Below are 12,648 nucleotides of genomic sequence, written 5' to 3'. Positions count from 1 at the left end.
GATTGTTAGTCACGCAAAGGAGATAGCATATGGCTAACAGATAAGAGGAATTTCATATATATATATATATATATATATATATATATATATATATATGTATAATATGCAGAGAAATAGAGTTGCATATGTTACAGTCCAGGTCGGATCTTTTCTAATCACGCAGAGGAGGTAACATATGACTAACAGACAGAAAGAAAGAAAATGATTTTCGACAGACCTAATTTATTGGAATTTACCAGTTGCCCCATCAATACCGGAATTAAGGACAGAATCCGCACATGGAGGAAAAGTTAAACCACGGTTCCAGATACGGGTTCATTTAATGTGACGAGTAGATTCCCATATATATCTCCCTGCTCAACCTATCCAAGCGTCGTATTGTCAGGCTAAACGGATCTAACTAGGTCAATATTTGTCAAGTCATTTGATTTCTTAAGTTCAACTCTGCCTAGTCATGTCCATTTAGAATCTTTCGTGCCTACCAACGCATCAAACCAGAGCATAGACCCTTCAACTTTGGGTACGTTACGCAGACTCAGATTGCCCGTTATCACTCACTTCCCAAAACATCTCCCTCAAGCACATTCCATAACCAACATATTATTATTTTGATTTTCTAATTTTTTTTTATATTTGTTAAAATTTTCTAATTTTTGTTTTGTTTTAATTTCTCCCCCTAAATTTGTGCATATGAACAAAAGTAAATGCGCAAATTTAAACTATCCTAAAACAAAATTTTTTCTTTAAAGCGAATCAGCATAAGATAAAATCAGGAGTATAGAGAAGAAAACTCAAACCGTAAGTCACCGATTGAATTTCCATCCAGAAGGTCTGAGAACAGCACACGTAATCTCAGAACATATCCGAAAATTCTTCATGTCGTTAAGCACAGACCCCATGTGATCCCTTCCTTTCTTCCCTTCCCGTAAAGGACACATACTCTCAAACAAATGTCTGAATGTTGTACAGTTGAGAGATGTCCCCTATCAAGTGCCAGGAACAGCCACTACCAACAAACCGAAGTATGATGATATACCTCCATAGCTGCTCCGACACAGAGCGGGATCAGTTGGTCTTTGGAACCCAGACCATTTTGAAACTAGGTCGACCTTTGTCATCTTTGCACGATACTCTCTCCCATGACATGTCCTGCTTATCACAAACAGAAGATGTAAAATATTAGAAGCGTTAGAAGATTTGGGAGAGTGAGCCTTTGGAACCCATTTGTAGTTGGGTTTAACCCATTTCTTTTCCGATCTGATGGGTGGCTCAGTACTTGTTTTTTATCTAGATGTCAGCCGTTGATATGACTTTGATTTTGAATTCATGGGAGCATCTCTTGGATTTGGCTTCTTGGCTGACATTCCCTTCTTGCCCTTGGGATTTAGATTCTTGGCCTTGTGGGTTTGATTCTTGGCCTTCTGCGCGTTCCAGTCACCATTGTCTGAACGTGAACTTGAGGGGTTTCTTTTGTAGAATTTCCCACTTTGCGCGTTTTGCCAGCCTTGTGCATTGTAGGGAACGTATGCTCGATTAGGACAATTTCTGGCAATGTGTCCAGGTGTTCCACAGTGAAAACATGTCTTTTTTTCACTATGGAGTTGTTTCTTCATGCCCCTGGTGGCGTATCCTTGCCTTGTTTCTGGTTGTTCCTACAAGCACAATTGCAACAAGTCGACCGTTTCACTTGATTTGGTGGCATGTACTTCTCAACAGCAGGTTGATCAGAAGCAACTAAGTTCGAAGCAACAAATTCAGAGTTCAAAGAGTCATTGGTGTGTTCAATAGATTTCTCCTTGTTCTCATCCTCTACTACTTTCCCGTATACCATAAATGGTTCTCGGTCAATCTCTTCCTGAGTCAAAGGTATGGATATATAGTTATGATTGAAAGGTGGAGGAACTCTATCATACCCTAGACCCTTGTTTTGATTATCTTTGAATTTTAATTGGTTTTCAAATAAGGACTCGGTTGTCTTACTTGACGCAGTGTAATTTTTGAAACTAACATCTGTTTTTCCACACTTTATTTTCAAAGCTTCAAGTTCTTCAGTTACAGCAGCAAGTTTGCGTTTAATGTGATCGTAATTTTCACACTTGTTGTTGTACTCTTCCTGAAGCTTCCTAAAGTCTTTGGTTTTTGCTTCTAGTTGTGCTTTTAACGGTTTCTGACCTTTCCTTAAAGTATAGCATTCATATTTAAGGTCCTCATTTTCCCTTTTTAGCAAATCAATTTGTTCGTGAAGAAATTTAATCGTAGCTTTACAAGATGGAGTACATGAAACTTCATTTACCGGAATTGATGTGGAACTCATTTTTTTTATTATTACTTTTTTTTATTTTATTTTTTATTTTTTTTTAATATTTTTAATTGGCCTTTGACTTAAAAACCGAGAAAGTCAACCTTAAAAGTCAAATTTAAAAAGTCAAACTCAAAAGTCAAACTTGAAAAGCCAAACTTAAAAGTCAAACCGAAAAGCCAAATTTGAAAAATTAAAAGTCAAACGAGAAAGTCAAAGGCCAAACTTGAAGGTCAAAGTCAAAAATTTAAAGTCAAAAATAAAAGTCAAAAATTAAAATCCAAAATTTTGGGTTGAAAAGGAAAGTTGAAAATATAGGAAATTAATTTTTGGGTAAAATATATCAAAAATGCGAAATTAGAATCGCTATGGAGTCTTTATGAATTAGAAAGGGAAAACATATAGCATTTAGCAAGCTAGATAAAATGGTAAGGCGTGAGGTCTCCACTCCAAAACTCCTTCGAATTTTTTCTGTTTGTTGCGAGGCTATATGTTTAATAGTAGCGAGTCCTTTAACACATTGCAGCGTAGTTCAGTTGGAAAGGTTTGTGGCTTATGAACTTGGGACCTGGGTTCGAATCCCAGCGTCCCCAATTTCTGTTTCCTTTTTTCTTTAATAAGAAGCTATGCTGCAAGGACGAGGAGGATGCGAAGCTGAGCCGTAAACGTCCGAACCGCACACGTCCGAGCCAGCCAAACACCTTCAACAGATTCGCGAAAAAACGACGTTTTTCACCCTTTTTTGCTCCAAAACTTGTTTTTATGAAAAATACAAAGAAGTAACCCCCCTTATTTTTGCGAGATCTATCCAAAAACGCTATTATCTTTTCAAATTAAGATCAAATAAGCTCCAGATCTGAAAAAAAATTTGATTGATACAACCAAGCTCTGATACCAATTGTAAGTCCCCAAAATTGCTTGTGTATCAATCAGATCCAATTGATGGTGCGGAATCCCAATCAATTGGATGATGTCAGATCAAAATAGAAGAGAATGAGAAGAAGAATAACTTGAATCTAATGTATGGATGATATGATTGATGCTCTTTACAATAGATTCTCTCACACACACACACTTCTTCTCTCTAACTTTCTCTCTTCTCTAACCTATTCTAACCGTACACTCCCACATGCACTCCTCTATTTATATGGACCTCTAGCCATACACATGTGTACAGCCGCACACCCTGTGTACGGCCGTACTCAGGGTGTGCGGCCGTACACACATGTACGGCCGTACACACAAACCGCAAACACATACAACATTACATAAAAATATATTTTCCTAGAAAAACAAAGTATAAACCATATTTTTGACCCAAAATAACATAACGGAGATTTTGATAGTTTCGAAAGCTTCATTGTTAAACTTAGTAATTTTTCCAACTTCCAATGAAACCATTTGAGTTGAATCTCTCAACAATGAGTGATGACTTATGTTTATCCATATTTTTACAATGAGTCGCCAGTATACCCGATTCCAACTAGTTGTCTTCCCTAGAAAGAGTGTTCTCTCCTGAATCAACTAAACACGAGAACAAATTGTCAAACTCTAAATCAAGACTATCAAGATCGTCTCTTACCTTGACTATATTGCTCCACATGCCTGAGAGAGTTTTCTTTGCATACATCCTCATCATTTTGCGATCTAGATTATGTATTCCTTTAATGGTGTGCCACCACAAATTATCTTTATCTTTATTCAGTCTCCAGATCCACTTAGTCAAGACAACTATATTGAGAACACTAAGAGAACCAATTTTGAGAACCCCCCCCCCCCCAACTCTCTCCTTTGAAGCATGTACTTTGGGCCATGTAACTGCTCAAATGGAGAATCACCTGAAGAAAACCAAGAGCCCGACGTCTTCAAGAGGGTTGATCAGATAATTAAGCAATCAACAAATCTCAACCCCAAATTTATCAATAACAACTTTGATGGGTTTTGAGCAAAAGAACATTCCTATATGCACATGCAAAACCCTAAAGCTTTGGATCTAGGTTTCTCTATTGTACATGCAAATTTATCCAAAGCTAGTAAACCCAAATCTAGCATACTATAAAATCGAAATCTACATCTAATACAAGTTTAGATGATTACCTTTTGATAGCAGCTAGAATCTTCAATCTTCAAGATCTTAGTATCACAAGTGTAATACCTCTAATGGCTTACAAACACCAAGGTAAGAAGATGATTGAGAAGAGAGGAGGGGGAGGCACAATTTCGGCTATAGTAACTCTAGGGTTTCACTGGTGGCCGGAATCTGTAGCCCTAGGGGTCCTTAAATAGTTGAGCTGCTGTGGTTTCAGTCAAAACCCTAATTGGATAGCTTAGGCCCTAAGCCACTCCAAGAACCTTCTGAAATAAGGCCCTTGAACGAAATTATAGTGGGCTTCCACTCTAATTTATTCTCCCTCATTTCCAAAGGGATCCATAGCCCAAATCCAATTATCTTATAATTGGCAATACCAGTCCCCTTAGTTCAATTAATCTCTTTTAATCACATAATCAATTTCCTAATTAATTCTTGATTAATATTAACTAACTAATATGATTTCTCTTTTAATATATTATTCATATAATATATTAATAATCCATAATAACCTCTCTCTCCATAAATCATCTTTTCCAGCTGCTTTGGTGAAGGCAACCCAAAAGGACTATGCACAACCGGGTCAAGTACATACCAAATATAGTTAAGGACTTAGACACTAATTCAACAGTCTCTCACTTGGATAAGTCTAATAACTATAAATGCAAGTACGACTTCAGGATCCGATTAGCAATCATAGCTCTCAAAGACGTTGTTAAACTCTGATCTTATCAGTAACTTGTCCTTTAGATAAGGGATCGTATAGTCCTCCGTTGTAGATATCATGCGGACAATTACATGGAACATGGTCATACTTATTGTCCAACAGTTTGTTTCTCGATCTCATATTTGTCTGACATAGAACTTAATTGAACATATCAATTCAGTCCTGACCGGGCCCGACGCACAAGTCAAACCAAATCATCGAGGGGCACAGATATCGCTTTTACCCTCTTAGGATAAAAGGAACAGATAAACTTCGACTTATATGCATTTACCATTCATTCATCAAATCATGCACAACAATGTGTTTTATAACATCAAGTTACTGATGCTTTTACACATTATCAATGCACAACCAACTTGCAAACAATAAACCATATATCTAGGTTTCAAGACCATATGATACAATCGTCTTGCGATCACTCGTGATAAATTCCATGAAGTGACACCAGCAAGCGTGGGTTTAATCCAATGCTTAAATCTTATTTCATAAGCACTCATGAACATTGCAGCAAACTTTTGCTATGTCTAATACACTTTTAGACAATCTACATGCCAATTCATGACAGTCTTCTTTCATACCTACTTCCAAAGTATAAGCGACTGTGGACTATTAGAATAATCTTATTATTCAAGAAGTCAAAACATGCAAAGTGAAACAATAGGTAAATAATTAACATAAAACAGTAACTTTACTCATAAAGAATACTCCTTTATTTAATCATCAAATGTTAATTACAATTTATCTATTATACATTTCGAAACTATCTAATCTAAACTAATATCGTCCTTCAGCACAATGCTCCTAGCGTGTTGCAAGTGCTTAACCCTACTCAGTCCCTTCGTATGGGGATCTGTTGGGTTCTCTTCTGACGATACCCACTTAACCATGAGGAGTCCCTCTTCTACCCGATGTCTAATAAAGTGATATTTCCTGTCGATATGTTGGGATCTACCATGATCCCTCAGTTCCGTGGTCAAGGCAACCGCTCCTTCATTATCGCAGAAAATCTCCATAGGCTCCTTTATGGCTGGCACAACTCCAAGGTCTCCGATGAATTTCTTCAACCATATCGTCTCCTTTGACGCTTCGCTCGCTGCTATGTACTATGATTCAGACATTGAATCAACTACGGTCTCTTGCTTGGAACTCTTCCAAGTCACTACTCCTCCATTCAGGGTAAAGACCTAGCCCGACTGAGAACGATAGTTGTCTCAGTCAGTCTGAAAACTGGCTTCACTATACCCTCTCACCCTTAATTCATCACTCCCACCGAGGACTAGAAACCATTCGTTGGTCCTCCGAAGGTACTTAAGAATGTTCTTGGCTGCGGTCCAATATGCTCTGCCAGGGTTCCCTTGATATCTACTTACGATGCTCAAAGCGAAGGCCACATCCGGGCGAGTACAATTCATAGCATATATGATCGAGCCAACTGCGGAAGCGTAAGGTACTCGGCTCATCTTTGCTATCTCGACTTCGGTGCTCGGGCTTTGACTTCGCATTGCTTTGGATCGGTAACTCCCTTTTCTTGGAATTCTCCATACTAAAAGGTTTTAGTAACTTTTCCAAGTAAGTATTCTGACTAAGTCCTACTAATATCTTACTCTTGTTTTTCACTATCCTTATTCCCAGAATATAGGCAGCCTCTCCGAGGTCCTTCATAGCGAAACACTTCCCAAGCCAGGACTTAACTTCCTGCAGGGTCGGGATGTCGTTTCCTTTGAGTAGTATGTCATCGACATACAATACGAGGAAGCTAACTATACTCCCATTGGCTTTGACATATACATATGACTCATCCTCGCTTCGCATGAAGCCAACTCTTTGACTTTCTCGTCGAAACAAAGATTCCACCTGCGAGATGCTTGTTTCAATCCATAAATGGAAGATGCATATATAATGGCTGCATATTTCTCAAAGCTCTTGTGTGTGACTTCGTAGAAATTAATGTTAAGATCCATTTAGCTCTTGCAGAAAATGAACTTCCCTCCATTTGAACACCCTCCATTCATTACCGAAGAGATTCAAGACTTAAGCCTCAGAGCAACAAACTTCCCTAAACTTGGCAGACTTTTCAAACTCGTTAGAGATGGTGAAAAGTTCTTTCTTCCAGCCACTTTTTTTCATCACTGCTCTTCAAAATAACTGGAAGGCACTCTATCAATGGTCCAAAACTCCAAGTTCACCACTGAAGAATCAAATGGATCGATGAAGTTAGGAAGTTCTAGTGGATCATTATTAAGTTTCTCAAACTTATAAATGAAAGGGATAGTTGCAAGGTCACTTAGGGGGAAATTGTTGATGCATGGAAGTGACCCTCGGCAACTATGAAGTGTAGTGAAGGACCGAATACTTGTTTTGTTGGTTTCGGTAGTGCTCTTGTTATTTTGATCAGTTGCAAAGAGTTGGGGAAGTTCGATACTAAAGACTTGGAATACCGTAGTGAATGATGTTAACCCGAAGGAGATTACGTTTTGTCTTTTGTACGCCAAAGTGTCAGAAAAGTAATGTTCACCTTTTCTGACATTGTGTGTTAAATGAGTTTTGTCATTCCAGGTGTGGAAAGCATGGCCGCCTGACTTAGGAGTATTCTATTATTTATCATGTATTCAGTTTTACTATAAATAGATGATAATGTTGATCGATCTATTTACCACTTCTCAGACTTTCATTGTATTACTCCTTCTTGAATACAAGTCTTCATTATCTCCATTATCTCTTTTTTATGTTGTTCATCAATTACTAACGTTTGAATGCAAACTTTCTTACGATTCAACCAAGTATTATACTTTTTATGCTTATTGATTAATCTTGTTGCTTTATTCTTCCTTATTATTCCGCATATTTCTTTATCGTTGAGCTTATTAAAAGATCCACTAAGATTAACTTACATTTTTGCATATCAATATCTCAACTTTAAGTTTTTCTTTCAACATTGTATTGTCACTCAGCTCTTGGCTTTTGGAGAGTTGCTTAGCCATGTTCATTATGTTGATCGCTTGGATAGATGGGAGTGGGAGGTTAGCCTAGTTGTTATTTTTTTTTTCTAACACTAGACGTCATATAAATAGTGTTATGTTGCAGAAACGTACTATTCATATCAGGTGGTGCAGACTTGTCCTTATCAAGCTTAAGGTCCTTATTTAGCGACTTCTTCTAGATAGTCTCCCTACTAGACACAACTTGGAGAATAGTACTACTGATGTTCCTTTGGTTCTTTTCCCTTCGTGTTCGTTATAGAGAGAGGTTGCAGCCATGTGTTTGTCAACTGTGAGGTGACTAATCAAATCTGGGTGAAAGTCATCAAGTGGTTAGATCTTCCTTTCACTTTTTTTGGGAACATTTTGGAGCTTATGAGACGGGTGGATTCGATTACCCTGAGACCAGTGAAGAGAAAGGTTCTTGAAGTAATTGTTGTGACTACGATATGGCTTTTTGGCAGTACAGTAGCAATATTGTTTTCCAGACATATAGCATGAGGAGTCCTATTGTCAAAAGTATCGTTATTCACTTCTTTTATTGGTTTACGAATAGGTTTAGCCAAATTTGGATTACTTGGATTTTGTAGTTACAAAACCAACTTTTAAATGACTCTTTATAATTGTTCCTTGTTGCTAGCTCCTTGTAACCTTGTTAATTGGTGTTCAAAAGTTATTTTTCATTTGGATTTAGATTTTCAATAAACGTACTATATTAGGAGGAAATGGAAAAAAGGATCTCATAAAAATTTAATCAATAAATATATATTATTGTTTCTTTAATCTAGCCAATATAATTTTGATATTGAAGATTACCAAAATAAAAGTATAATAGAACTTGTAATTTTTAAGCGACATTACTTACAAAACTGACAACACATGTCTTAGAACAAATAAAATGATAATAATAGGTTAACGTCTCTACAAACAACAATGCCTTTTAGTTTTCCCTCAACTACAAACACCAAATAAAATCTATACAGGAATCGGCAACTTCATAAAACAATATTACAAGTAATCAAAGGTCACACTCTTCCATATTCTACATCAACTTGCACCGAATCAGACAGCGACACCTGTCTGAACCCATTGCTACTATTTCGCCTCGAATGTTGGTTCAAATTTGCAATCTCCACATTTTGCATACCAACCCCAACCCCATTCACAGGAGCATCTCCCCTTGTACCTGAATTCGTCTCTTCCAAAGCTCGGAAATAAGCATATGGGCCCCACCCTAAAAACAATAATATAGTCATTTAGTCTGGAAATCATTTATCCATTCAACACTTTATGTAAAATTTAGAAATTACCTTCGGAGTGATATGGAGCAGGAAAAAACTGTAGATAGCACATTGTGGCAACGAATAGACCTGAAAAAAGAAAATTAGGTTTTGAAGTCGAGTTAAATAATTAAATACAAATTTGAATGATTTTCTTTTACCTAAAATACCACCAGCAAACACATCTTGCCAATGGTGCCAATAGTCATCCACCCGAGAAACTGCTACAAGAGATGCCATTAAAAGAGGAAGAAAAAGAATGCATAGTTTTGCCACGTGACCACTACGGTCAAATACTTTAATTTTTGCGGTCATGTACAATGCTAAAAACCCCAACCCCGCAAACGACCCTGTAATAGAAAAAAAAAGTCGTAAGAACATACTGTGTACTGTGTACTGTGTACTGAGAAATAACATTGACATTGACATGTCTTACATGAAGCATGGCCACTAGGGAAACTCTTATGGCCTTCTTTTATATCCTTGTCTTTACCATGACATATAACATCACCCCATGTATCATAGTTCTAAAACATATAACAAGAAAACAAGAAGAAAAAAAACACAGATTAATTTTCCAAGATATAAAAAAAAAATGTATTATTATAATTACATACATCGACTCCATCTGGAAAGCATCGCCAAAAGAAATCAGGACGTGGCCTTCCAACAGCATCTTTAATAGCATCTGTGATAACCCCCGTTATAAGCACCGCGAATAAAAGTCCTACAAAAGACATCAAAAGAATTCATTTTACATTCAAGCATTCAACAATGAGAAGCATGTGTAAAATTTTTACAAAAAAAAAAAAGGAAAGAATTAAATATTATTTACCTAGAATTGCATGATGAAGATCATGTACATCTCTTCTTCTAAAATAAAAGAAGGTAAAAACAAGGATAGGCAGCAATACCGAGTAAATCTGTCAAAAAAGAAATATGACGTAGATGTAAATCAGGTACACAGTAACATAAATGTACATCAGGTACAATGTGACATCATGTAAGATGTAAACCAGGTACAGAGTGACCTAGATGTAAATCAGATACACAGTAACATAAATGTACATTAGGTACGATGTGACATCATGTAAGATGTAAACCAGGTACAGAGTGACCTAGATGTAAATCAAATACACAGTAACATAAATGTACATCTGGTACGATGTGACATCATGTAAGATGTAAACCAGGTCCAGAGTGACCTAGATGTAAATCAGGTACACAGTAACATAAATATACATCAGGTACGATGTGACATCATATAAGATGTAAACCAGGTCCAGAGTGACCTAGGTGGAAATAAATTGTTACACTGCAGCTACTGAGACTCGAACCCTTGGGGAACAGAGATTACAACTTTTGGAAAAAAATATAAAACCGAAAGGATGGAAGAATGACTCACGGGAACGGCCCAAACGGGAACGGTGTTTTCTTTCATTGGATATTTAAGATCTGTCATCATATCTTTGCCAACAAAACGATAAAACGGGTGTATGATATTTAGGACAATTTCTATTACAGCAAGTAGAACGAGTATAAGCCAATCATGCATGTGACTTCTTGCCAATTTAGTTCCATGAGACTTAATGTAGAAGGCTCCAAGGTCAACTTCCCTTACTCTTCCTTCCTGCCTCTGTTACAATGAAGAGAGAAAAACTTTCTTCGTTAAGTCAAATATATAGTTTACTGGATGAAGTCTTGTCCCCATTAAGTCTAATCACATTTAAACATTTTATAAACTAAAAAGTCTTATATGTTAAGAAGATTTGTGGTTGCTTCAAGCAGTCGTCTTTTTAATTCTCCGAAAACAAAGTCATTCATGTTTCTTCCCTTGTAATTCAAAAAAACAAAAATAGCTAAAACTGACGATGAAAACTAGATGTCTTAATATGAAAGTTAAGTAATTAATTGGATTCGGATCTTATTCAACTTATATACAAATTAATGAATTACAAATTTACAATTAATCCTCGTGGTTTTCCAAAAATGCTTCGAAAAAATGTGTATATTTTAATATATCTAAAAAGGGAAAAAGAAAAAAGACATAACAATTGGGGAAAAAGATGCAACTTTACTGACCTGAAACATATTTCTCAAAAAGGGTAGATTCCAAGGCATAACAGTGTTCTTCAACTCCTGAAAAAACACAAAAAAGCAGACAAAAAGAGAAAAATTACCCAACTTGCTTTCAAATTCAGAAATTAAAAAGTTTAAGAACACAATCAACTAAACAACATGAAGATTAATCGCTTTGTTACTAACGATTGGGGAAAAGGTAGAGCGAATCCGATGAATCTCGCAAAGAGAAAAGGTAATACTACACAGAATTAAAACGGAGAGTAATTGTTGTCGTACCTGAAAAGATATTTTCGAAGTCAAAATCAATCGGAAAAACTATCCAATAAAGTTTGGGCGAATGTCAATCGAAAATGAAAACTCTGGTTGAATGTACGATTGTTTAATGAAGAAAATCAACAGTTAATATATGAATGTCTGTTCGTGGTGAGTTGGCAGAATGACTTGTTCGTCGGAGGGCGGTTAACGGGGGTGGCTAGATCGTCGCATAGATTATTTATGAAGGGGTCGGTCAACAATGTAACTGGTGTTTTCATTTGAAATTTCGAATGCCTATATTTCTACTTTCTAGGAATATACAATTTTGTAAAATGGGTAAAATGGACCCTGAAGAATATATGTCTTGTCAGGTTTGGTACTCGATGTTTTGTAACTCATATTTTCCGTCCATTAAGTGACTTTCTTTTTGTTTCAATAGTCATCATGCTTGAATGGAAAAGTACATGTTGCCGGAGTTAGGGAGTTAGCTTTATGTTTTAGTTATCATATTGTAAATAGCATTTTTATAAGTTAATTTGTGGTAACATATACTCATATAGGTTGTTCCTTTTCCTATGGCAATCAAATGAGGTTTCTCGATACTTATGTATATATAAGAATGTTTGTTTGAATGTATCGATACAATTCAATTAGTTTAAATGAAGTTAGATTGATTTTTTTTTCAATATAGAACTGATTAGCAATATGTAAATTAAAATCCAATCCAAATAAACCAGTTATAAATTCAGTTGAATCGGTTTTAAGATTTGATGCTAAAAGGTTCAAGAAGTAAAGGTGATTTTCATTGATGATGATACAGCGATATACACCATGTATTTATATACACACAAATACAACTAAATACTCCTAAATATATGGAATACAATTTGACTCTGAATTAGTCTAATATACGTTGCAGAGACGTTGAGAACAGGCAT

General features: G+C 36.3%; 1 protein-coding gene across 2 annotated transcripts; it reads right to left on the bottom strand.

Annotated features, from left to right (window-relative positions):
* Positions 1-8,977: 8,977 nt before the first annotated feature.
* Positions 8,978-11,983, bottom strand: LOC145068767 (lipid phosphate phosphatase 2-like). 2 transcript variants are annotated; one of them, XM_079015765.1, is made up of 9 exons: positions 11,639-11,983; positions 11,456-11,512; positions 10,779-11,009; positions 10,209-10,296; positions 9,991-10,100; positions 9,810-9,900; positions 9,535-9,723; positions 9,404-9,463; positions 8,978-9,327 (listed from the first exon to the last, which is right to left on the bottom strand). In XM_079015765.1, the coding sequence occupies exons 2-9, from the start codon at positions 11,492-11,494 to the stop codon at positions 9,119-9,121; spliced, it is 1,017 nt and encodes a 338-aa protein (XP_078871891.1). In that variant the 5' UTR covers positions 11,495-11,512; positions 11,639-11,983; the 3' UTR covers positions 8,978-9,118. The 2 variants fall into 2 exon arrangements, with proteins under 2 accessions (XP_078871891.1, XP_078871890.1); XM_079015764.1 differs by having other exon boundaries at positions 11,732-11,983.
* Between the last annotated feature and the right edge of the window lie 665 nt (positions 11,984-12,648).

The sequence above is a fragment of the Lactuca serriola genome, chromosome 8 (assembly GCF_051521515.1).
Source record: "Lactuca serriola cultivar US96UC23 chromosome 8, Lser_US96UC23_V15, whole genome shotgun sequence".
NCBI lineage: Eukaryota > Viridiplantae > Streptophyta > Magnoliopsida > Asterales > Asteraceae > Lactuca > Lactuca serriola.
The sequence above is the reverse complement of the archived record's forward strand: the minus strand, read 5'-3'. Positions and strand labels throughout refer to the sequence as shown.